The sequence below is a fragment of the Rhinopithecus roxellana genome, chromosome 21, assembly GCF_007565055.1.
Source record: "Rhinopithecus roxellana isolate Shanxi Qingling chromosome 21, ASM756505v1, whole genome shotgun sequence".
Lineage (NCBI taxonomy): Eukaryota > Metazoa > Chordata > Mammalia > Primates > Cercopithecidae > Rhinopithecus > Rhinopithecus roxellana.
Genome location: NC_044569.1, coordinates 66410770 through 66438528, shown reverse-complemented (window position 1 = coordinate 66438528; position 27759 = coordinate 66410770). Strand labels below are relative to the sequence as shown.

Below are 27759 nucleotides of genomic sequence, written 5' to 3'. Positions count from 1 at the left end.
TTTTACCAGTGCATTATTCCTCATCTCCAAGTAACAACTCATAATTCATCCATTATAAGAAGCTTTGATTGACACTTCTTTTTTCTAATAGTGTCTTTTGAACTGACTTTGTGGACTTCTCCATGATATAGCCATTTTTGTTTGTAAATGTACTCCTCAGTATATATCTGCCTTTTTCTTTGTATTTGCTTAGCAGAAATTGAGTGCTCTAAAATTCATGACTAAACCCTATTTTTTTCCAAGGATCTTTTCCCTTGAAATTTTCTTTTTACTTTTAATATATACTTTTGTCAACAGGGAAAACTTTCACCTTAAATAAAATCTCTTTAAGAAAATGATTAGCAAATTATTTTGCTAATCATCACTTCTTAACATAATGTACTAATATTAATATCTGCATGAAAGCCTTTGGCTTCTAATTTCATATGTGTAGCTAAAATCCCTCCAAAATCATGGAATTGATTCTTTGCGAATGGACATATTTAGCTGGTAGCTGGCCTGATTTTCCTGTCTTTCTTCCTTTTCTTTATTTCAACACCACTAGTCTTGACACGGTAGTGAATAGAAAAAAAGATTTGCACATGACTTCTTCATAAAATATGGTAGATATATATTAACCAAGTTATAATGAAAATATGAAGTCATCAGCATTGGTAAGTGATGTGAAGGAAAAATACAGACCAAGAATGTATCTTCAGAAAAGGAAGGCTAAGAGGTTTGAGATAATCTCAGAAGAGGTATAGGAGACAAAGAAATGGATAGGGATGGATTGGTATGGAAAGGTATTGCAGGCCAGCAGCATTATGTAAATCTTGGTCAAGAGTCAGCATAATGGATTTGAGGAAGTGAAAGAAGGGAGGTTAGTGTGGCAGGAGGACTGCCTGGGAGCCAGGTCTCAGAAGAGGCTAGAGAGTGAGTTAAGGGTTTTACTTTTGAACTGCATATCCTGGCTAGAGACTCATGCTTAATTCAAGCCAAACAGTTTCCAGATCCATGCAGTTTTCTACTCACCTGTTTTTTGTAATTGTGGTAAAAAAAATACAAATGCAAAATACAAAATTTACTGTCTTAAGCATTTTAAATGTTTGCAGACAGTCCCCAGCTTAACAGTGATTTAACTTTTGATTCTTTTGACTTTCCGCCAGTGCAAAAGCCATACATATTTAGTATAAACCATACATTGAGTACCCATACAACCATTTTGTTTTTTACTTTCAGTATAGTATTCAAAAATTACATGAAATAGTAATTATTATCTCACTTATCTCACATTATCAACACTATCAAAAAATGGGCTTTATGTTAGATGATTTTGCCCAATTGTAGGCTAATGTAAATGTTTTGAGTATGTTGAAGGTAGTGTAAACCAAAAATAAAATTCTAAACACCACCCCCCCAAGCATCTCAATGAACTTTCTCAGCCAGGGCACTTTTAAAAGCTTTTAAAATGCAACCTGAGAGGCTGATTCAGGTCATGAGGGGAGGTGGGTGTCGGACATGCCTCATTATACCTCTCTGACATTAACCTCAACACAGACCTTAAAGTCTAATAAGAAACATTTTACAACCTATTCTCTCTGAAACCTACTATCTGAAGGGTCCCTCTGCAAATAAGAACTTTGGATTCCACAGTCTTTTATCTTAACCCAGACATTCCTTTGTTTTGATCTCAAGTCTTTAAAGAAACTCAACCAATTGCCAACCAGAAAGTTTTTAAATTTCCCCCCAATCCCCACTTTGAGTTGTCCCACCTTTCTGAACCAAACCAATGTATTTCTTAAATATGTTTGGTTGAAGTCTCATGTCTCCCAAAAATGTATAAAACCAAGCTGCACCCCAACCATCTTGAGCACATATTCTCAGGATCTCCTGAGTGCTGTGTCATGGGCCATGGTCACTCATATTTGGCTCAGAATAAATCTCTTCAAGTATTTTATAGAGTTTGACTCTTTGTGGACAGTAGGCCAGACTAAGCTATGATGTTTGGTAGGTTAGGTATGTTACTGGCGGAAGGTATCTGAATTACTGGCAACAAATCCGTAAGGATCTGCAGCAACCTCAATTCTTACCTCCCCAGAAGAAAAACTTTGACTAGGGCCATAAGGTAGAAGAAGAGACCAAGGCAGGAGTGGAATTTTATTTACAAAAGCTTTAGAACAGGAGAGAATGGGAAGTATGCCTAGAAGTGAGCACCGAGGTCAAGTGCAGTGTTTAATCTTGATCCTAGGACTTTATAGGCTGGCCCCTTTCCATGATTCTTCCCTTAGGGTGGGGCGCCTGCATGTGCAGTGCCTTCCTTAATGTTGGAAGGTGAGCATGCAGTGTGTTTAGAAAGTTGTACATACACCCATCCGAGGCTTTCTTTCCTTTTCTGGTGGAGTGCCCCCTGACAGGCATACTACACCATTTGGTCTCTTAATGCACATGCCTGAGAATGCATCTCTCTGGTGCTTGCATTCAGTTAACACTTTAGTGCGGCAAGTGTGGACCATCAGGAAATGGCCTCTCCCTGGTGCCAGCTGCCAATCTACTACTTTTAGAAAGGCAGTGTGATAATTGCTGAATCATCACCTGACATTCCTGGTGGGTTAGGGAAGACCTCTCTCTTGCCCCACTCATGCCTGTCTAACTACTGTAACAGGTATATTACATGCATTTTTGACTTACAATAGTTTCAATTTAGGATGGGTTTATTGGGATATAACCCCATTGTAAGTGAGGAGCATCTGTAATTTAGTAATGTTAAGTATATTCATATTGTTGTGCAACTAATCTCTAGAATATTTCATCTTGCAAAACAAACTCTGTACCCATTAAACAATAACTCTGGCCGGGTGCAGTGGCTCACGCCTGTAATCCCAGCACTTTGGGAGGCCGAGGTGGGTGAATCACGAGGTCAAGAGATGGAGACCATCCTGGCCAACATGGTAAAACTCCGTCTCTACCAAAAATATAAAAATTAGCCGGGCGTGGTGGCACATGCCTGTAGTCCCAGCTACTTGGGAGGCTGAGGCAGGAGACTCGCTTGAACCCGGGAGGCGGAGGTTGCAGTGAGCTGAGATCGTGCCACTGCACTCCAGCCTGGTGACAGAGTGAGACTCCGTCTCAAAACAAACAAACAAAACTATTCATTTCCCCCTCCCCCAACCCCTGGCAACCACCATTCTACTTTCTATTTCTATGCATTTGACTACTCTAGGCACCTTATATCATAAGTGGCATCATACAGTCTATGTCTTTTTGTGATTGGCTTATTTCACTTAGTATAATGGCCTCAAAGATTCACCTGGGTTGAATCTATTCACTTTAAAAATCTCAGTTCGTGCATCATCTTCTCTATTATGTCTTCTGTGACTTCTCTTTGCTCTACCCTATTTCTACTTTGACTTAGATAACCCTCCTCTATGTTCCCTTAATACTTTATTGTGCTATACTGTAACTGTTCATACATTGACATATTCCCCTTCAATATACATCTTGTTGGCAGAGATACTGACTTTTTCACACTGTTAACTTTAAACCCCTATCAGAGGCTGGGCGCAGTGGCTCAAGCCTGTAATCCCAGCACTTCGGGAGGCCAAGGTGGATGGATCACTTGAGGCCAGGAGTTTGAGACCAGCCTAGCCAACATGGTGATACCCTGTCTCTACTAAAAATACAAAAAAATTAGCTGAGCATGGTGGTGCATGCCTGTAATCCCAGCTACTCGGGAGGCTGAGGCACAAGAATCACTTGAACCCAGAGGTAGAGGTTGCAGTGAGCCAAGATTGTGCCGCTGCACTCCAGCCTGGGCTGGGCGATAGAGACCCTGTCTCAAACAACAACAACAACAAAACAACAACAACAACAACAACAACAACAACAATTCCCCTATCAGAATTGTTTGGTACATGAATAAGTATACTAACTTAGATTAGATCATACCTGTGTAATAGGGAAGAAAATAAAAGTTTACTTCTATCTTAAGTAAAGATAATGTCAGCAGTAGGCAGCTGAGCATTGATGCAGTCCAGGGTGCTATATTGGCTCCACAGTGACATTGACACTCAGTCTCCTGAAGTTTTCCTCTAACCTCAGAGCGTGAGTTTTGTCTTCAAGGTTATGTCATGACTCAAGATACCCTTGGAGTTCCTGCCCTTATGTTAATGTTTTAGGTCAACAATATGAAGAAGAAAAAAGGATCTTCTTTCCTACTGAATTATATTTATTTCAAAGAGCCTTAGACCCACATAGCTTTAAGACTGAAATATTTGACTTAAATCTTATTGGCCAAAACCACAAAGGCACATCTAGCTGCAAGAAAGGATAGGATGAGCACATCTAGCTCCAAGAAAGGATTACGTAGCTGAATATATTGTACCAGCTATAGAAAAATTATAGATATAATTCAAGTCATTTGCTCAGTTTTTTGTTTTTGTCAGCTTTCAATTATGTGTTTAACTTTTAATTCTTTTCTCTTAAAGAACTTATCATTTTTCTCTAGTTTTAAAATTTTCTTAGGGGTTAATTATAATGTATATGAAAGTTAGGGGGCAATTTTATACTTTTGAGACAGATGATAGCAGGTTACATATTATATTAATTTATTTCTATTCTTGAATAGCTAGTTCTCTAATTGCACCATTTGTATTTTTTAACATAGTAATGAAGAATTATTTGAAAAAAATACTTAAATACTTCAGACTTTTGTTGAAAAATTAAATATCTCTTGTTAAAAGTTAACATCTTCTACAGTTAAAGGCATTTATGTGAACAACAAAGATGTATCTTAGATAGCCTGTTAACTTATTTTAAAATAATTTAAAAGTAGTCTTCATAGTTTTGAACCCATATTCATGCATATATGAATACAGGGTGAATCATTTGCCTTAGAAGGGTTTATGAATCTAGTTTATCATTATTAAATTAGCATAATAATCTTCAAATTTTATTTTAATTAATTATTCCCAGCCTCACCCTGCCAAGTGGTATTTTATGAATTTGATGCTTTTCTGTTACATGATTTGAAGAACACATTCTTGTTGGGGCAAAGGAAGTAATGAGGAGGCTATTTGCAATGTTCTAAAATTGGAGATTATGGTTGGACTAGGTTGGTAGTACACAGGACAATGAGAAGTGGTCCAGTTCTGAAATATTTAAAAATAATAAATGATTCTTAAACTGGTAACACTATTACTATTTTATTTTTGGCTCTTGCCAAAATATGTCTTCAATCTGCTGTGTTTTATTAAGTTAGATGTGAGATTAACAACATTATGAGATCTCTATGAAATTATGATCCCAATCCCCTTTGTAACACCTTTTTTTGGCCTTCTTATAACAAACAGCTAGCTCATTGAACATAGATGTCTGGGCTGATAGCAAAGACGTTGTGTTGGTAGGTCACAGATTTAAATAACGTGAGATAATTTAATTTTGTACTTATGCATAAATTTAAATGTTTTCATCAGTATTATTTTTAAAATAAAACAAATGAACTAAATATTTTTAACTCATTTGTTATATGTAGGACTTCTTTCATCATGCCAGGAACAACCAGTCTTTGTTTTCTAAAATAAATGAAGAGAAAATAGTTTTTTTCTTACATTTATTAGGAATAGATACAAATGGACATGCTCATCGACCATCCTCGAGGTAATTTAATGCATGCTATGTTTAATTGTATTTTTTAGGGGAAACATCTATTCTATTGAACTTTTAAATTATTATAATGTTTTCTTTGGAATTATAACAACAGAGCTAATATTTTAAATAACTACTGTAATGTATATTAAGTTCTTGATTATATGAGATTTCTGATGTAGTGGTTTAAATCATATGTGCTGTATCCAGATGACACGTCAATATAAGTAAAATATATCCTGTACATATTCCATAATCTTCATTTACTGAAGCAGAGAAAAAAAATATCTAAAATATCTATATATTTTAGAAATATTTTCAGTGAATCTTGAAAATAAAAGCATTCTATGGTATTAACTTTTATATCACCAAAAGATGTAATTATCTATTCCTTGTGTATTCCGTTTAATTAGTATTGTATCTAGCAAATAAATTGTATAAATTTTTGTATACCATAATTCAGTAACACTCCTTATATATAACAGCAAATATTTTTCTCACTTTTGAAGACCATAAGTAAAAGGAAGATACCATGTTATACTCTTATTTCTTATTTTGCATTTGGTTTAGATTAGCCTAACAGTAGCTGTAAAACCTATTGGGTTAGCTACCAGTAATGAATACCTCACAATCCCCTTCTTAAACGTGAGGCACTGTTGTAATTGATGGAATATTCGTATCGAAAGAACCTTGTTCAGTTGTATGGCAATCTCAAATATAATGTGTTCAAAGCATGCTAATATATTTTATATCACAAGCACTTTAGGGAATGAAAATATTCTATACTTGAAATGATACTTTTAATTTGGCCAGAAGAGTATAGTTTATGTAGTGAGAGTGAGAGACATGAAAGTCATCAATCTCATTTAGGACTTAAAAGGGTTTATTAAAATATATTTGTTAATCAGTCCCCTCCTTTTAAGTCATTTTTGAAAACTATTTTGGGTTATTTTGCTTCATTAAAAGGAGAAAAAAATTATTTCAACAATCTAGAGTGCTCTGATTTTAAAATATTTAAGATGAAATCTAAAAGCATTTCAGAAGTTACTGATTTTGAATGTAATAAATCCACATTGAATACATTTGATTTCTCCAAATTAATTTAATTTGTTCCTCTGTTTCTTTATACATAGAGACTACAAGGATAATATTAAAAAAGTTGATGATGGAGTTAAAGAAATCGTGTCTATGTTTAACCATTTCTATGGAAATGATGGGAAAACAACATTTATCTTTACCTCTGACCATGGAATGACAGACTGGGGTTAGTGTGTCTTTAATTGATATGTACCTTACAATTAAAGTAGTGATAAATGTAGCTGGCAAATATTTTATGATATTGAGAGGATTAGATGTTTTGGTATATACAAAGTGTCTAGCACATAATTTTGTGCTTAAAATGTTAGCCTAAAAAACAACTGATCTTATATTAAAAATATTTTCTCTAACTAAAAAATGAATATATTCTCATTTACAAATGAGAAACTAGAGGAAAATGGAGAAGAAAATAAAAAGTAACTATTATTTATCTACAGAGAATTAAGTGTATATGTTGGCAGAGGGAGTGGTGTTAAGATGGTATTACTGAGGGACTGATGGCTGCTGAAATTCTGTCCCGGATAAGCCTGTGCACCCTGTGAGATTCCCAAGGCAAATGCAATGTGTGCACAGAGAACAAAATAAAGCAAAGATGAAATTTTTTTTTCAAAAGCAAATCACAATATGAATTTCTAGTGATTTGAATTCCACTTTATAAAGGACTTCTTTTGGCTCTACCTGCCAGAGTGGCCTGGAAGAAAAAGACCCGGAGACCTTGCCATCTTCTCCAGAACAGACTAAGTCTCTACTGCTTGCCCCAAGCTTGGGTGGTTACTGCCCAAGGGAGCTCTCTGTTCTTCCTGTCTGCAGTGCTACTCTGGCAGCAGCAACATTTCTTCCATGTCTTATTGTTATTATTTCTATTCTTTCAAACATAGTTACTCAGCAGGCATTCTGGTTTTTTTGTTTTAGTTTTTGCCTGTTTGTTGTTGTTTCTCTAACTTGCTTTATAGGAATATTGCCAAACTAATTGTCATAAAAGATTGTAACCATTTGGTAATGTAGTCACTATAATTAACAATATATGGATCAACTCTTCAGAACAAACTATTTAAAAAATATTTAGTTGTAAGTTAGTTCTTCTATATTTGTCTTATTATTCTTGGTATCTTGTTTGTAGGTTCCCATGGGGCTGGCCATCCCTCAGAGACTTTAACTCCTTTAGTCACTTGGGGAGCCGGAATCAATTATCCCCAAAGAGTATCAGCTCAGCAATTTGATGATTCATTTTTGAAAGGTACAAGCATTTCTTTACTGTGTTTATAAATACAGCCTCTTAAAATAAGAACAAAGTTTAATTTTTTAAGAAATCACTTTTCAAATTTTAGTTGTAAATCCCTCATTTTGTCATTTGTGCCGTTACTGTTTCTATGCAAACACTACAAGGGATTGTTGGTTTTTCTCTTCTCAAAGAGCCATTTGTTGAACCCTTCCCAGCACACCACTGCTAATAACTAGACCTTTCTGAATGTCTCAGCCGATACACTGAACTTTCAATGTTCTTTTATTCATTTATTAATTAATTTGAATGTGAGGTAGAGTAAATAAAAATTAAATAAGAGGAAATTTAAGGTTTCATAGAGGTAAATTATCAGTTTGATTGAGATTTTTCAACTCAAGCAAAGTACATACTATCAGTTATAAAATCACACTACCTACAAGATATCTCTATTAGATAAAAAGCAAGAGGTAGTACTGAGCTATTTCAACCCTAGGCCCTAATGAAGTCAGAAGAGCACAGTGAATAATGCACTCAATAGCATGTCTTCAGTAAGTAATGGTGCATTTTTCAGAGGGCGATTTCTTATATGTTTGTAAGTGCTGATGGAGAGCATCATGCCAACATTCCAGTTTGTCATAGGAGCTACCTTTCTGACTGCTCTGTGATAAATGGATTAGATTGGATCAAAATAGAAAGTAGGATAAATAGTATGTTTGTATTTATGAGATTTAACTTTATTTTGGCATTTGATTTCTCACTGAATTGGTGTTTTAGAATCACATGATTTCAAGAATTGTCACAAAATAAATGCATTTTTTCTCATATGAATATTAACTATACATTTTAGAGAAAAGGAATGTGCACTTTTTCATCAACTGATAATTGTGAATTTTTGGCAGTTGACTAGTAGAGTCAGAAACACATTTTTAAACTTTAATTAGCTTATTGAATGAAATTTTATTATACAATATCTTATAACTCTTTTGGCAGTATATCCTAAAGCCATTAAATCAAAACTTGGTCTCTCATAATCACTTGTTTCGATTTCTGTTTGATGCAATTTCTGAATTTATGTGTAGCAAAATGGAAGAATGAGCCTATCTTTGAAGGCAATTTTAATAATAACTCAATATACTATGTTAACATTTGTGATTAGTGACTACAGGAATATCACAACTACAGTTTTAAGTGTTTTGGGAGCAACTGCCATCACAGAAAAAAAGAGAAGCTTGAATTAATTAACTTCCTATCAATTGCCTTCATAACTCTCTCGAACAGGATTGTAATGAGTTGTCAATGCTGACAGTTGTTACCATTGTGCTTTTTCTCTTCCATCTTTCCTTCCTCGGCCTCTGATATTTTGAAACAATTATCTCCCAAAGAGCATTTAAGAAGCTTAATAAATCATCACAGGAAACACCAAATATTTACTTTTTAAAAAATTATTTAAAAAAATATACCTTTGCCTTTAAGCATGATTTTTATTCACACTTGGCTTAAAATAGACATTTCTAATACCTATGTTTTCCGTAAGTATTGGGCACTCCTAAAATCAAATGATTTATTCTTTTTTAAATCTTAACATCAGATCTTGTGTCTGATTTTATCTTTCAGAGTGGAGATTGGAGAACTGGAAGAGGCTAGATGTCAATCAGGTATCCATTTCGATTTTATTACATTCAAATTTAATTTTATCTTCTATAAGGAGGTTAGTCAAAGACTATAAAAAATAGATAATATTGACAAATTCTTTTTCAAAACATTTCAGTTACTAAGGGGAATTCTTTTAGTGCAAATATTTTAGCTCAACTAATCTCTCTTGTGGCAAAACAAACAAAACTTCAAGTGAAAATAAAAGACTTCTTCCAAATAACATTGGATAGTTATTTGTTATGTAAATTGAAGTTTGCATGCCTGTTAAATTTCTGTGATTGCTTTTCATGATTGTATTGCTTAATTTAAGCACAGATCTATTAAAATTCCGGTTATGGATTTCTTTCCTATAGTATGTCAGTTACATTTTCTTTTTGTTAACACATATTTTACCTTTACTTCTAACCAGCAACCTTACAAATGCAATGGGAAAAAAGTGATGAGATTATAAATTACTCAGCTAGAAACCTTCTGTTAGAGGAAAATGTATAGCCACTCTGATAAAGTTAGACTAGTAGCATTGTCTGTAAATATGAAGCACAGAATTGTCATTGTTAAAAACATGCTACTTTAATAGCCATTTTCGCTATTTATAGAAGGTATAGCATCATTGGGATATGGCTTCCAAAGTGGCAGGAGCATCTTGCCTTCCAGGTCACCACACAAGCTGAGCTTACTTACTGTGGTGGACAAACCAAGGTCTAGGGTCTCACTTTCAGACCTGTGGTTGTAGAAACTTGTTTCTTCCCAGCATAATAAGAATAGTCTTCTCCCAGGATAGATGCATACTACCCAAGTAAATGAACATGAACATATTAAGTCAGAATAGCAATTTATTAATTTGCAATTAAAAATCACTGTCAAAAAGACAGGAATGACTTGAAGATCACAAAACAAGAACATCTCTTATTCATAGCCAGACCAGATCATAATCAGCAATTGAACATAGATTCAGTTACTGCTCTCTGAATTGTCAGTCTGTTGGCAAACATTCCTGCTTCAGATCTCCATCAAATGAGAATCTCTTCTTCTATTCATTCGTTCTACTAACACTGTGATGTGTCTGTGGTGTGTTTCAACTTTGTACTAAGTGTAAGTATTTAGTGGTGAGTAAGGGCAGACTTAATCCCTGTCCTGGGAAATTTATACCTTAGGGGTAAGAACAGATACTCATCAGTCTGTTGTACAAGTACATGTAAACTTGAAGCTGTGGTAACTACTACAAAAGAGATTTGTGCAGCAGTGAGACTGTAGAGTGGATGTATGTGATATACTGTGGTCAGCAAAGTCTTCCTGAGGAGTTGAGGATTGAGCTAAGATTCATGAATAAATAGGAATTAGCAGGCCAAGGCAGTAAGAGGAGGGCTTTTCAGGCAGAGGAAATGCATACACTAAGTTCTGGTGAGAGGTTACATGGTGTATTAAAGGGTCTTGAAGAAAGCCGTTATACAGCAATAGAAGCCATGGGGTGATGTGAGGCAGAAGAAGGGAGGCACAGACCCTTCAGGGTCTCATGGGCCTTGTGAACTTAATTCTGAAAGTTCTAAGAATCCTTGAAGAGTTTGAAGCCTAGAGAGTGACATGATGTGGTTTTTTGTGTGTGTGAGAATTTCCCTGGCTGCAGCGTGGAGAAGAGATCAGAGGTGGCTGACAGTGGATTCTGAGGGAAAAGGAAAAGGTGACTAGAAAGACTTTGGAGATTTCCAGTTTTCTGCAGGATGGTACCTGGAGGACAGTCTAAATAGTAGGAAGTGAGAAAGATTGAGAGCCTGGGAACAAACTTGATGAATTCCAACTTTAAGTGAGAGAGTAGTGAAGGTATCTGAAAAGGAGGAGCCAGTGAGATAGAAGAAACTCTGCTGTGTGGTGTTGAGGCCAAGAAAGGAGTGGCCTATGCCATACTGCTGAAAGGTCTAGTAATGCCAGCAGCACTTGTAGCTATCATTATCACAGGCTTATTATGTGCCAAGTACTTTATAAGTTTTATCTCATTTAATCCTGTCATACCTCCTGTCATAAATACAAGGGAAAAACTTGTATTTATTTTTTTAACTGATAAAGAAATCGAGCAATTGGAGGGTTAAAAAACCTGCCTGAAAATTTGGAGCTGGGCATTCTCAATTCCGAGTACTTCATTGCCTGGAAAATTATAAGGACTTATATAAACATAGTCAATCAGATTTAGAAAATGGGTGGTTAGCTCTCTTAGAGAGAGCAGTCTATGGAATGATAAAAGGTCAGAGTGAGCCACAGTGGGCAGAAGAGTGATGGGAAGGTGAGGAAGTGAAGATAGAAAAAAGCTGAACAAGTCTTCCGAGAAAATGACCTTGAAGAGGAGATATCCAAAATGGTATTTGGGATCTTTTGACTAAAGAGCCTCTTCTCTGGTTTATGTCTTTTTTGGACGTCACTGGCTGGTCAAACCTCCTTCTGATACTTTGTTTTTCTAGTTAATATATACATTTCTCCAGTTAAAGTCTACTCTTGATATTCATTTTATGTCTAAATAAGGCATCCTTGTATAATACTGAAAAACTGTTACATAAAATGGTCAAATTCTTAGCTAATAGGATAAGTAATTTTTTGTTTTAGTATGTTTTACATTTAGGGCTTTTACTGGTTTCTTTTCAAATTTTTTTTGTAGATTCATATACGTCTAGCAAATGACACTTTTAGAGATTAATATCTTTTTATATTAAATACATGTTTGAAGGTAACTGATTATAACAAATATCATGGTTATATTCCAAAATATGGTTGTATTACATTATTTAATTTCTTTGTTGATGTCCATAGACTTCTTAGAATTGAGCTTTTTTATTTGTAGGCTGATATTGCACCATTGATGACTTCCCTTATTGGAGTTCCCTTTCCTCTTAACTCAGTGGTAAGGAATAAAATTTTATTATCAACTCTCAGTATAAAAAAAAACTATTGCACAGTAAAATTTACTTTTTTATGTGTTTCTGAATAATCTGGGAGTCTTTTTTTTTGTTTGTTTGTTTTTTTAGACGGGGTCTTGCTGTGTTGCCCAGGCTGGTCTTGAACTTCTGGGCTCAAGCAGTCCTCCCATCTCAGCCTCCCAAGTGTCTGGGATTACAGGCATGCACCACTGCTTCCAGCTTATATGATCTTTGATTACATTTAAAACTATATATTCCTGTATATTTATTTCTAAATATGCAGTACCTCATAATTGCTTGTGTATTACATTCTGTAACATGGAACATGAGCCAAATAGCTTTTCTTTACTTTAATTTTCTAAAATGTGTATGATTTATATCTTTGTATTCTGGTTGTAAGTGGTAGAAATGTGTAAGTAATTTTTTTATTACAAGGAGCAAAAACTGACTTCATTTAAAGGGAAGTTATTGAAAAGATATTGGTGATTTGCTGAAACAAAGTGGTGCTTGAAAACCAGGCTTGGAATAACCTGGAACCAGGATATCTGGAGACTTGGAAGAAGGAACCACAGCCGTGATCCCATGGCAGAGCTGTTCTCAGGGCACTGACATAGAGTAGCATTATACCTTAGTTTCTATCCCTTGACTATCAGGAGTCAAATTCCAGATGGTCTAGCCTGGATTGTAATCAGCAGGTCCCTGGATTATAAACCTAACATGCTGTATCTAATTGGCAAGATTTCTCAACAGAAAATAGTAATGCTGTTAAGAATGGGCCCTGCATACCGAAATGCCGAAAATAACTATTTCAACCAGCCACTCTTATTAGCTCTTCAAAATCAAATGTACTCTTAAAAAATAATGTTATTTAACCCAGAATGCTGAGTAATATGACCCCAACAGTCATAGTGTTTGTGTATATGTATAATGAAACAAAAGTTTAACAGAATAGTCCTTACTCTTATTATGTACAGTACAGTCTGATATGTCTGAAGTCTTTCATTTTAAGTAGGCTGGCTGTGGCCTACCATAGTAATTGTTTTTTTTGTGTGTGAAGCACTCAGTTCACTGCCTAGAACATAGTTCTCTCTCAGCCAATGCCAGGTGTTAGTGAATTTAATTCATCTCTTGCTTTGCTTATCTTAATACATCTACTTTATGAGAAAAATAATAGAACATTTTTCAGTTATAGTTTTAAAAAGATTTTTCATTTAACTATTTCAATTATTTATTTGTCCATATGCCTTATCTTTATTGCTTTTCAGTCTGTTTTGTTTTATAAGAATAGCCTGAGCTGTCTGAATACTATCAATAAGCTGGTGTTTGTTATTTGCAGGGAATCCTTCCTGTGGATTATCTTAACAACACTGATCTCTTCAAAGCAGAGAGCATGTTTACAAATGCAGTACAGATTCTTGAACAGTTCAAGGTAAAAAAAATTTAAAAAGGCACACACAAAAATGGACAGTACTACAATTTAAATATTGAATATATTAAGGGAAAATACTTGATTTTGTTTTTTAACTATTTCCCTGTAAATTTACCCTTAAATTTTACGTATTTGACTTATGTTTCACATTTCTGAAGTGTAGGTTCTATGGCTTAGTCTGAGGGCATCAAATTGTCTTTGAGGAGTATGACTGAATGTAAGATTACCACGTATGCTTACAACGACTGCAAGTCAATTCTTTAACTATTAGAATTTGCCCCATAGAAGTCTTATTAGAGATTGCAACATTTCTTGTCATTCCATGTACGTTGTGAGATTCCTTAAGAGTTAAAAGAGGTGACTCTTTGACTGAAACCTTCTGTTATTCTTAACGCTTTTAAGAATAAGCGGTTTGGCTTGTTTTATTTTCAGAGTTAAGGAAGTACAGTTTTAATTACAGTATGTTATTTTGCAAGATTGATATGTTTAATTCTCAGCTTATTGAGATAGTAAGAAAATGTTAAATTTTTCTTTAAATATTTATGAAACAATATAGTAACATAAAATTTCATTTATTTTCAAAGTGGTTAACCATCCCTAAAGAATCATTTTAATGGATGTTTATATTTCAAAATGAAATTCATTTTTTTCTCATTTGTAATATTTTCATACTTGGTTCCCAGGTGAAAATGACTCAGAAAAAAGAAGTTACTTTACCATTTTTGTTTACACCATTTAAGTAAGTCCCTTACATTTTTTTTATTAACTTGAAGGAAAGAATTTTCCACTGAGTTTGCAGTTTTTCACTGAGTGATAGGATTAGTTTACTTACACAGTTTGCCATTTTATATACATTAGTGTAAACTCCAAATTGAAATCCTCTTCTATTACTGTTGTTAAATAGTGAGCCAGGTGCTAGATAACTTTGAATGGCTGGAAGAGGGATGGGGGAATGGAGAGATACATGAAAAATATTAAGGAGATGGACTCCACAGGGCTTGACTAGTTGACTAGGAAGGTGTGGGGGCAGGAAAGAGTGTGACTTCCTGGCACTTGGCTTGGTTGATTAGGAAGATGCTGGCTCCATATGGCTTATTGAAAGAAGAACTAGTTTGGGAGACAAAGATGAATGTTACTAAGTTCAACTTACATTTGAAGATATCAGTTAATTAATTAGAAAGAGGGGCTTGGATCTCAGAAGATGTATGTTGCTTGTGAAGATTTTGAAGCCATAAGAAAAAGATAGGCTGGGCGCAGTGGCTCTTGCCTGTAGTCCCAGCACTTTGGGAGGCTGAGGTGGGCAGATTTCTGGAGCTCAGGAGATCGAGACCAGCCTGGGCAACATGGTGAAACCCTGTGTCTACTAAAAATACAAAAATTAGCCGTGCATAGTGGCGCATGCCTGTAGTCCCAGCTACTTGGGTTGCTGAGCCTGGATAATTGCTACACATGTAGGAGGCTCTAGAATTCTCGGAGACATCAGCTCCTACTGGGTGAATGTATTAGGGTTCTCTAGAGGGACAGAACTGATAGGATAGATGTCTATCTGAAGGGGAGTTTATTAAGGGGTATCGACTCACATAATCACAAGGTGATATCCAGAATAGGCCATCTGCAATATGAGGAGCAAGGAAGCCAGTCTGAGTCCCAAAACCTCAAAAGTAGGGAAGCTGACAGTGTAGCCTTCAGTCTGTGGCCAAAGACCAGAGAACCCCTAGCAAACCACTGGTGTAAGTCCAAGAGTCCAAAAGCTGAGGAATTCCGAGTTTCATGTTCAAGGGCAGGCAGCATCCAACACAGGAGAAATATGAGATTGGAAAACTCAGCAAGTCTGCTCATTCCACGTTCTTCTGCCTGCTTTATTCTAGCTGTGCTGACAGCTGATTAGATGATGCCTACCCAGATTGAGGGTGGGTCTGCTTCTCCCACTCCACTGACTCAAAAGGTTAATCTCCTTTGGCAGCAATGTCACAGACACACCCAAGAACAATACTTTACAACCTTCAATCAAGTTGACACTCAATATTAACCATCACAGTAGGCAAAGAGGAGAGCCGACTTTGGTGAGCAGCAGATTTTTGCTATCCCAGGTCCAGGAAGATGTGTTTTCCTTGAATCAGGAAAGGGAAGATTTAGATTACAGACCTGGCTCTGCACTACTGACTGTGTGGGGCTTGCATCTTTGAGGTTCACATTCAATTAGCAAGGATTTGCTGTTGACCAATTAAATAGAAATTGTTTTATCTATGAATCTTAAAGATGTGATTGAATGACTTCACTGGAATTATTTGTGACAACTTCTGTTGCACTAGTGTGATATTCATAAATTAGAAAAGCGGCCAGGCACTGTGGCTCACGCCTATAATCCCAGCACTTTGGGAGGCCGAGGCGGGTGGATCACAAGGCCAGGAGTTTGAGACCAGCCTGGCCAACATGGTGATACCCTGTCTCTACTGAAAATACGAAAATTAGCTGGGCGTGGTGGCGCATGCTTGTAATCCCAGCTACTCAGGAGGCTGAGGCAGGAGAATCACTTGAACCCAGGAGGCCGAGGTTGCAGTGAGCTGAGATCATGCCACTGTACTCCAGCCTGGGCAACACAGCGAGACTCCATCTCAAAAACAAAAAAGAAAGGCATAAATATTGTATTACCCTCTGAATAATGTGGTTGTATACTTGACTTTGTTTGTGTGTATATATGTGTGTATAGGACAGTAAAAATAAAATGAAATTAGCATTTTGCAAGTTACAATCATATAAGATTGATTACCCTAAATATATCATTAGGATATTATGTTATTTACATCTCTTATGCTTTGAGATTTGTTAGTGGAATTGGTTCTGAGGAATATGTAAGTGTTCATACCTTTTTCAAGAAATATTGATTGACTAGTATGTGTTTTGTGGATATAGCAGTGAACAGGATAGACAAAGGCTTTGCATTCATAGAGTTTATTTGTACAGTAGTGTCACAGGCAAACTATAACCAAATGAAGAAGCGAATAAGAAACACATTATCAATTCCTTTTATGAAGAAAATACAAGGGCTGTTGAGAGTGAGAATAAGTGAAGGTTACTTTAGACCAGCCACTTCAGAAAGGCTGGTTAGGAACCTGGCCAATGTGGTGAAACCCTGTCTCTACCAAAAAATATAAAAATGAGCCAGGCATGGTGACGCCTGCCTGTAATCCCAGTTACTCGGGAGGCTGAGGCATGAGACTCACTTGAACCCGGGAGGCGGAGGTTGCAGCAGTGAGCCAAGATCCCACCACTACACTCCAGCCTGGGCAACAGAGTGAGACCCTGTCTGGAAAAAAAAAGAAAAGAAAAGAAAGACAGGCTGGTTAGGGAAGGACTCTTCAGCAAGGGTTCAGGTGCACACTGCGCCCCCTTTTTCTATGTGACATGGTAACTGATCATAGACTTCCCCTACTTTGATGTTCAGTGTCTACCTACACATACATATTTAGAGCCACTACTACCTTTGTGTCCTCTGGGGGCCTGGCAAGATGGCTGATTCCCATGTACTGGCTTACCCACCCTGGAGTGTAGTGACCAGTCCTGCCTGTAGACCTGTCTGGCTAAAAATCACCACTTGCTAAAAGCCTGCAATATGACCAAAAAGATCTAAGATAACATGAGAAATAGACTCTTGAGGTTGTATGAAATTCAAGGAACAGAACCAAACCTAAAAACATTAAAATTCTCAGAAATATTTAAGAAACTATTGCATCCATAAAACAAAAGCAGCATTAACTTTGCAAAATGTAGGTAGGTACTAGATGCATTAAAAATAACTCTTACATTTAATAAAATAAATATTTCATAAGAAGAATGCAACAAAAAACTTAAAGAAAGATAAATTGCATAAGAATGGTCCAAATGAGAGGCAGATCCTCCAAATTAGAAAAGGAAGTGTGTAGACCTCAAACTAAATGAAATGAATTTTAAGTAATAGATGGATAGAGTAAGAAGCTGGCAGAAATTAAGGACATGATGTATACATAGAAAACATACATTTCTTCATCTGCACCACCCCCCCACCAAAAAAAAAAAAAAAAATAACAATCAGAAAAGGGAGAAAGAAACATTTCAAACTTTACAAGAAAGCATGCTTCAAATATAAAGCACCCTCAGATGTGGCATGATTTTGAACAGTTGCTAGGACTGTGAGAAAGGGAATTCCTTTGAACATTGTCATGTGGGTCAAGGCTTTAAAGAAATAGATGAGAAAATCTAATTGTAGCATAAAACTTTGTTTTTCAGTGGATAGTATTTAAATAGTCATGATGATGTAAATATTGGTTTTCAGCTTTTAGAGTCAATCCTTGGACAAAGCAGAGAAGAATGAATTATGATTACCAAATAGAATGCAAATGTTAGCAGCCTTGAAAATGTACAAGTACAGTTAACAGGTTGGAAGGCAAAGAGGGAAGGAAATGTACATGGAATAGTGCCGGTTCTATTGTCTTCATGAAATAGAATATGGAGAATTTTATCTTTAGTTTAATTAGTCAGAGGTTTAGGTATTAGTTTTTGTTTTGTTTTGTATTGTTTTGAGACTGAGTCTCGTTCTGTTGCCCAGGCTGGAGTGCAGTAGCTCAATCTCAGCTTACTGCAACCTCCGCCTCCCAGGTTCAAGCGATTCTCCTTCCTCAGCCTCTGGAGTAGCTGGGATTACAAGCGTGTACCACCACGCCCAGCTAATTTTTGTATTTTTAGTAGAGATGGGGTTTCACCATGTTGGCTAGGCTGGTCTTGAACTCCTGACCTCGTGATCCACCCGCCTTGGCCTCCCAAAGTGCTGGGATTATAGGCATGAGCCACTAGGCCCAGCCTTAGGTATTAGATTATGAAAGTAACCAAGGTCACCAAAAGAGGAGGTAAAAATGTGATACAGCCAAATTGAGTGGGGACGAAAGCCAGAGACAAGAGGGAATCAACAAAAAGTACCCCCAGTCATCAAGTCAAGAAAAAGTAAGAAGAACATGTTTTTTTGTAGGCAACTACCGGAATAACTAAAAACAAACACATGTAAAAGTTTTTGGTCTGGGTTGGTGAACTGAGAAATGAAAAAGAATTATTATGCCCTTGTGTACTGTTTGATTTTTTAAAAATATGTGCATATCTTGCTTTGATAAAATATATTTTTAAAAGTATGTTTATCAAAATAAATAGATATTCTAGTCATTGGCACAAATTCAGTAGAATATGTAATTGGAAAAGGATTCATAATAGAAATAAAATACCCAGCAATAAAGTGATGAGAAATGTATATTGTAAAGAAAACTATCAAATTTTATTAAGGACATAACAGACAATATAAATAAAAAAATGTTGGATACTGCTGTTCAATATTGTAAAAATGTCAGTCCTCTCCAAATTACTTACTGAATATGGTATTATAACAAACGGATTTTTGTATAACTCAAAAACATAATTTTAAAATTTATAACAAAAATAAATTCTCAAGAATAGCTTAATTAGTTTTGAGAAAGAAGAACAAGAGATTTGCTCTGCTAGATACCAAAACACATTCTAAAACTATTATAACTCTAAAAAATGTGATATTGATGCAGGCTAAACATATAGATTTAGTGGAACTGATTTGTGAGTACATAAAAGACAAGATTCACTTGTCTACAACATGCACCTTGACTTATGATGGGGTTACATCCCTAAGTTGAAAATATTGTAAGTGCAAAATGGATTTAATACACCTAACCTACTGAACATCATGGTTTAGTCTAGCCTACCTTAAATGTGCTGAGAACACTTACATTAGCCTACAGTTGGTCAGAATCATCTAAGATAAAGCCGATTGTATAATAAGGTATTGAATATCTCATGTAATTTATTGAATACTGTATTGAAAGTGAAACACAAAATCATTGTATAGGTACTCAAAGTATGCTTTCTACTGAATGAATATCACTTCCATGCTAGCTGAAAAATCCTAAGTCAAACTCTCATAAGTTTGGTACTGTCTTAAGTATATGGGATTTGGTTTTGACTAAAGGTGGTGTTTCAAATCAGTAGGAGAAAGATTTGTACTAAGAAAATTAACTATTCATTTGGAAAAAATAAGGCTAGCTCTTGTAACTTCATTTTATTCACAAAACTAAATTCTACATTGATTAAAGAACTAAATATTGAAAAATAATTAAAAGTGTGAGGTCTATAAAACATAAAATTTAACAGTCATATGGAAAAGATATTAGCTAGCATCATAATCAGAATTTTATTTTATCATTATTAATATTTTTTATAGAGATGGGATCTCCCTATGTTGCCCAAGCTTATCTTGAACTCCTGGGCTCAAGTGATCCGCCTGCCTTGGCCTCCCAAAGTGCTGGGATTGCAGGCTTGAGCTACTGTGCCTGACTGTAATCAGAATTTATTAATTATATTAGTTATATAAAATTGGAAAATATACCAGAACCAGGTGGAATACTAAATTGAAAATTATTTTTTAATCATTTAGAGAGATGTGAACCACAGAAACTATGTGTTAAATTTTTTTAAGGGTATTTACTTTTACCCATTAAAAATTTTCATTCCTCCTTTGAGGTATTTTGAAATAGATATATTTGAGGGCATTGACTAATGGTTAGCTCTGCGTTACAAGTCTTTCGTGTTTGGTGTTATCAGAAAAAACAGTTATCACCATTTACTGAGTACCATCGACCCTTTATTTCTTTAGTCCAGTGAGTTTTTTTCACTGTTTCATATGTTTCTTTTTAATCACTTTTATATATGCACATAATGTCAGCATGTCTTCTTAGAAACCATATCAAGTAAATGTTGTCCTATAAACATAAAAGATCAAAGAATACTGTTGTCACATATGCTTTTAGCAAAAAAGGTAACCCAGGTTCTTTTCACAAACTAATGTGTAATAAAGTCTTTCTTTTTGTATAAGTATCATTTTTTGTTCTTAGAAATATATTGTTCACTTGTCTGTTCTTAATTTGAGAAAATTCATCTAGGACATTGGCATCTGAAAATTCATAATATTGAAATTTTCCTGACATGATTAATTTCACCATCATCATTAGATTTTGTAGTATCTTCACCATTTTTCCATTGTCTTGTTCAGCCTTTTCCAGCATAGTTATGAGTAATTGGTGAATAATAAAATAATTCCTAGGATAATGAAATAGCAAATGTTTCAGAACATAGGAAAAATAAAATTGCCAAGATTCTTAGGCTTGTGAAGGGTCTAAAAGGGCCATGTGGTAATTGCATATACTATTTTTTTGCAAAAATAAGTAAATTTTCTCTTTGATATTTTAAAGACCTCTAAAAAGAATAAAAGTAATAAAACATCCATTCTGAGAAATAGAATTGCTAAAAAAAAAAAAAACCAAAACCAAAAAAACCCTAAAGCTGAAATTGGGTCCACTAGTCCCTGGTGATGGTATATTGAAGGATGACCAGCAGGTGGAGCTACATGACCAGGCGAAGCATATAAGGCTCGCCCAACTGCAAAAGGCGGAAAAACACTTTACGTTTAAAACTGTGTGTTGTAGAGGCTGGAGTACGACAAGAAATAATTTAAAAGAAAAAATGCCACAGAATAAGAAGAAAGCAGAAAAGATCTCTTAAGAGATGTCTTAGGGGGAAAAACATGGAATTGGGAAGGAGATACGTACCTTGCCAATAGAAGCAAAAATATCTGTTACTTTTTCATTTGAAAATTATTATACAAATTTGAGAAACTTAAAGAAATTTCAACAAAAAATTGTATTTTCTACTGAAATGAGAACAAATACTTGGTTTCTCTAATAAAATGTGTTTCTTTTAGCTGATAAAGGCCCTTCTCTTAGACCATTTTAAATACTAGCTTGTATGTGAACCTTTCTACCAGTTTACCTATCTGATTTACTAATTATTTATAAGAAAAGTAATTTTATGCTTCAAAACTGAAATTTGTCTTTAAAAAATCTTCTGTGCATCACATACCTCCATAGAAAAATATTATTCACTTATTCACTTATGACATGAAGGATGATATGATTCTATACCATTGATCATGCTAAAGGAATGAAAATTATTCTAGAAATAAATTTTTATCCTGCTTTCTCTGTCTTTATACTCTTAAAAATGTTTTTCCCTTTAAATAGACATTCTAAAAAGGAGTAGATAAGTATCACTAAAATATTAGGTCATATGTAGATGAAAATAAAAAAATTTTGTAACAAAAATCAGAGTAAGTAAAGGGCAGCATTTTAGGAGATCTTGTCTTCTAAACACTAGTTGACCCTGAATAATTGATAAAATTCTTGATAATCCTAAAATGTGGTTTACTTTATTCTATAGTATTCAAGTAACCATGAAGAAAATGAATAGTAATAATTACAGCAAAATAAAGTGCACAGATTAAGACAACTCATTTTTCTCTTTAACTTAAACATAACATGTTTATAGATTCTTTAAAACTTGATATTTTCGGCCGGGCGCGGTGGCTCAAGCCTGTAATCCCAGCACTTTGGGAGGCCGAGACGGGCGGATCACGAGGTCAGGAGATCGAGACCATCCTGGCTAACACGGTGAAACCCCGTCTCTACTAAAAATACAAAAAAATAGCCGGGCGAGGTGGCGGGCGCCTGTAGTCCCAGCTACTCCGGAGGCTGAGGCAGGAGAATGGCATAAACCCGGGAGGCGGAGCTTGCAGTGAGCTGAGATCCGGCCACTGCACTCCAGCCCGGGCGACAGAGCAAGACTCCGTCTCAAAAAAAAAAAAAAAAAAAAAAAAAAAAAACTTGATATTTTCAATAAAAATTATTTAGTCAATAAAGGAAATTTTTCCTCACAAATTTCTATGTAGAATGTTGTATTTCAAACATGTTGCTTTTTAAGTTAATACTTCAGTAGTTTATTCATATCTGTAACTGTGCATCGATTAAAGGGAAAATGAACAATAGATGGTAAAACCATCACTTTTCCTTGTGGGCAATCTGAATTTGGGCAGTCGTTAGGAAGATATATTAGTTTTCTAGGTAGTTTGCCATAACAAACTACCACAACCTACATGGCTTAGCATAACAGAAATATATTCTTTCACAGTTCTAGAGACTAAAGTCCAAAATTAAGGCTAGAAGTCCCAAATCAAGTATCACTGGAACCATGCTCCCTCCAAAGGCTCTAGAGAAGAATCTTCCCTTGCCTCTACCTAGCTTCTAGGGGCTGTAAGCAATCCTCGGTTTCCTTGGCTTGTAGCTTTATCATTCCACTCTCTATCTCTGTTATCAGTGATCTTCTTCCTTGTGTCTCTCTCTCCAGATCTCCCTCTCAAGGACGCCAGTCACTAGATTTAAGATTCACCCTAATTTAGTATTAATGTGCTTTAGCTTGATGATGTCTACAAAGACACTATTTCAAAATCAGGTCACATTCCCAGATACCAGAAGTTAGGATATTTTGGGGGGACACAATTTAACTCTCAACAGAAATTAATAGTTTACATTTGTCATCATTTCAGCCATTGCAGAGTAATTATCTTACAACGCTTCATTGATTCACTTAACCAATATTTATTTGTTTTCCTACTGTGTTCCAGGCACTATATTGGGTGTTGAAAAAGATAGACATAGTGCCTGCCCTTGTTGGACTCTAAGTCTAATGGGAACATATAGACAGTATAGCAAATGATAACAGTGTGATAAGGGATAGCTCAATGTATTATAAGTGACTGTTTTTGTAAGAACAGTTGAGGAGCACCAAACCCACAGATGAGGGATGCAAATTTATAGGAAGTAGGGAAGTTAAACAAGACAACTTCAGTGAAGGCAGTGTTGGGAAGAGGACTTTTGATTTGCTGATACCTCAGAGAGCAGCTGAGATAGAGACGCAAGAAGTCTGCAGCTCATCACACTTCTGAGGTAATAACAGCCAATATACCAGCTTTCATTAACTGACACTAATTGCTATAGGCTGCAGTCGTCTAAGACAGCTAAGAACGTGGACTTAAGGTGGGAAAGTATGGCAGTGATGTGCTAGCAAGAGGCTCAGCTCTCTGAGAGAGGGAAAGACTCCCATTAATAGCCTTTGCCAATTTCATTGGTATAAATACGCTCACTATGATCAATTTCAAGCTACCAAGGATGATGCGACTAGAGAAAGGGAAGAGTTGTACACCATCTGCTCTTGGGAGCTGGTGTGCGCAGCACTCAGCACACCACTGAGGGAGGGAGACATCTTTGTATACTTATATTTTAATATTTTTTTATGATGACTCTTACATTAAAGCCAAATAGAAGAAATTTAATAGTTTTTTTTTTGCCTAATATTTTTTGTGTTAAATATATTAAAGAAAATGTAGTTTAGCTAAGGGACAGTAGATGCAAATGCAAATGCAATATTAAAATATGATAGCCCTCTAGAAATAATGGGCTTATAGAATTTAATGAATATTTTAAACATTTTATTAAAATATTTTAATGACTCAAAACTCACTTTGGTAATGTGAAAACAAAGGAGAATTTTTTCCTCATATCAACCTAAATGAACTCTTCTACCTTTCTTTTCTTTTTGTCTTGTTCTCTGTGGCTGCATGTGAGTATCCAGCTGTGCCCTGAGCTAACACTGTTATCTATGCAGTGATTCTGGAGTTGGGTACTTTTTCCTCCTAATCTCTTATGGACCCCATCTGTTCAAAAGTTCCTTGTTTAAATGTAAAATACCTTCTGTGACCTAGTGGTTTTAATTATGTTACTAGCTCTGTGGTGTGATCATTTAGGAGTTTCTCTGGCATTCCTCCTGGCTGGCCTCTAGCCATTTCTTTGTTTATACTTTTTACCACAAGCACATCTCATCATCTCCAAAGATGATTTCTCTGAAAGCCCTCAGTTTGCCACACCAGTCACAAGTGTCTGAAAGGAGGGGAAGAAAATAATCAAATCTTTTTCCCCAAGTTTGAAATTCAGGAATCTTATATATATATTTTTGTAATGTCATGAGTAGTATAGTGATTTTTTGATGTATAGTTGTTTTATATATGATATTTTCAAATTTAGGAATAATTCCTGTGGGAATAATAAGATGTTTTTGACATTATAAAAGTGGGAATAAAAAATGTTTTAGAAGGTAAATATCCTAAATCAAGAGTTAGAAAATTTCATAGGGATTTTTTTTTAAGTTTGTTGGTATGTTTTCCATGTGTAGTTTCCCATGCATTTTCTTTTGGGAAAATAGCGCCATGTATTTTTAATTGCCATTTCCATCATCAGTCCTATCTTCTCCTTCCACTATTATGTATGTTTGTTAGGGCCTGGATAATTGGAGTAAGCAAAATGCCACAGAATATAGGTCCCAGCTACTTAGGAGGCTGATGTGGGAGGATCACTTGAGCCAAGGAGGTCAAGGCTCCAGTGAACCTCAATCACGCCACTGCATGATTCTGGGTCTGCATGAGTCTGGGTGAACAAGCAATACCTTGTCTCAAAAAAAAAAAAACCAAAAAACAACAACAATAAAAAACCCAGACTGTTGCAGTTATTCAAGCAAATGATGAGGTCTTGCACCATTACTTTCCTCATGACTGCCCGCCCACAGTTATTATGTACTTAGTGTATGCAAGGCACTGTTTTAAATAATGTATCAGTGTTCGCTCGCTTAATTCTTAAAACAGCCGGATATGGTGGGTACTGTTATTATAGATACTTTGGCTACAGTGGTTTGACTTAGGATTTTTCAACTTTATGATGGTGTGAAAGCTATACACATTCAATAGAAACCATACTTCAGCAACAGTATTCAGTAAATTACATGAGATATTCAGCACTTTATTATCAAACAGGCTTTGTGTTAGATAATTTTGTCAAACTGTAACCTGATGTAGATATTCTGAGTACATTTAAGATAGGCTAGGTTAAGCTATGATGTTCAGTAGGTTAGGTGTAAATGGACATTGACTTAAGATATTTTCAACTTATGATGGGTTTATTGGGATGTAGCCTCAACTCAAGTTGAGGAGCACCTGTATCTCATTTTCACATGAGGAAATTGAATCAGAAAGATACTTCCCCCAAATAACAGAATTAGTAAACATTGAAGCTGGGATGGAACCCAGGCTGTCTGGCACAGAATCTACCACTAACCAGAGTAAGATTTATCCTTCCCAGTGTCCTCCTTGAGACATACTGCTTTAGGATTGACAAGATAGGAATGGAAAGAAGTTAGGGATTTAAGGTATAATGGAAGTTGAATCATTAAGCGCTAGTCAATGGCCAGGTGTAAGGGAAAGGGGACGGATTGAAGTGTGAAACTTCCTGTTTTGGGAGATGTTGGACATACATTTTGATTTACTAAACTGCTGCTCATAGGAAGAGGGCCAAGTTCAGTTGTGGATCTGCTGAGTTTGAGCTGTCTGTAGAACAGCATCATGGTGTGACTGTATAGACAGTTGGAAATCTGAGTCTAAGGCTCAGGAGCAGGAATCAGGCTCTCAATATAGCTTTTGGAAATTATCCATACACTAGTATTAATTGATGCTGTGAGGCTGGGTGAAATCCCTCAGTCAAGGATACTAGAGACTGGAATACTGGGCAAGGACAGGGAGAAAGCTTAAGAAGTGCTAGTATTGTTTTTCCCTATTTTTACATTTCATAAAATGGATTTTCAATGCATGATGAAATTGGGATGCAGAGACTTTAAAAAGTTCACATGAATCTTTTAAGGACATGTAAGCATTTCATTACAATGATTTTTATGTTCCTTGATCATAGTTTACACTAGTTCTTTTGTTCCAGCCTAATAAATCACTCAGCACCTATAATATAAAATGATATTTTCTGTGGTAAAATTTTAGAAAAATGACATAAACTTGTCAGTTTGCAAACACTATAGTGTTTACCATGAATTTGTGGCATCAATATTTAGTTTATCTGGGAGAATGTAGAAAAATGCATTGATCACTAGAAAGTATGATAAATTAATTGTTATTTAAATGTTATATATGTTGAAAGAATCTTAGGACAAACAGGTGAAGTCTTATGGGATTTTGTGATATATATCATAATATTTTTGAAACTGCTGTTGTTTGTTAATAAAAATGGAAATTGCATGGACAAAAACAAATACAATGACTGACCCAGATATTCTTGTTTTCAGATTTTTTTCTCATGCTGTTTTAATTGTAAACTGTTATAAAATTGGGTTACTAAAACCCTTGGTGGGTTCTAGTAATCACCAACTAGTAAGTCATAAAACTTTTATAATTTTATTGTATTTCAGAATTGTTATTCAGATTTTCCAAATTATCCTTTGTGAGTTATGTATGATGTCATGAAAACATTGATTTTCATGTTTTTCATTCATATTTTAAAATATTTAAAGATAGTTTAGTTTTATAGCTTTATTTAACATCCCATTTTAAAGCAAGACTTAAAAAAGTATTTTTGTAATAGAATATATACCAAATACAACCATAGTATTTATCAAAGAAAAACAAATTCAAGTTAGAAATACTTTTTTCCATTTTTGAAATTAGCAAAAAAGATTTTTATATGATTATGTTGCTAAATGGACACAAATTGCTGTTGTAGTATACATGTATATAATCACTCTTTTGGAGAGTAAATTCCACTCTATCAAGAACCTTAAAGTATTTAAAATCTTTAACCAAGTAATTCCATCGTGTGATACAGAACTTCAGGAAGTGAATGTGAAAAACTATTTGCCCCAAGGTATTCATCCTAGGATTGCTTATAATCAAAAAGATGGAAAACCACATAATTGAACAATAATAACATGTCTACTAGATGGACTATGCAACTATTAAATGTTGTTTTCAGGTTCTGATATGTCTTAGAATAATGTTTTAATATAAT

General features: G+C 35.3%; 1 protein-coding gene across 5 annotated transcripts in view; it reads left to right on the top strand.

Moving 5' to 3' along the window:
- Window positions 1–27759, top strand: part of PIGN (phosphatidylinositol glycan anchor biosynthesis class N) — a 142475-nt gene that overhangs the window by 34726 nt on the left and 79990 nt on the right. For 4 of the 5 annotated variants that reach the window (XM_030926073.1, XM_010388814.2, XM_030926074.1 and 1 more), the window contains 7 exons: window positions 5510–5634; window positions 6756–6886; window positions 7841–7957; window positions 9557–9597; window positions 12423–12482; window positions 13835–13927; window positions 14611–14666. In XM_030926073.1, coding sequence (XP_030781933.1) covers window positions 5510–5634; window positions 6756–6886; window positions 7841–7957; window positions 9557–9597; window positions 12423–12482; window positions 13835–13927; window positions 14611–14666 — 623 coding nt within the window. The remainder of the gene's footprint in view (window positions 1–5509; window positions 5635–6755; window positions 6887–7840; window positions 7958–9556; window positions 9598–12422; window positions 12483–13834; window positions 13928–14610; window positions 14667–27759) is intronic. The other variant, XM_030926076.1, reaches the window with a different exon arrangement.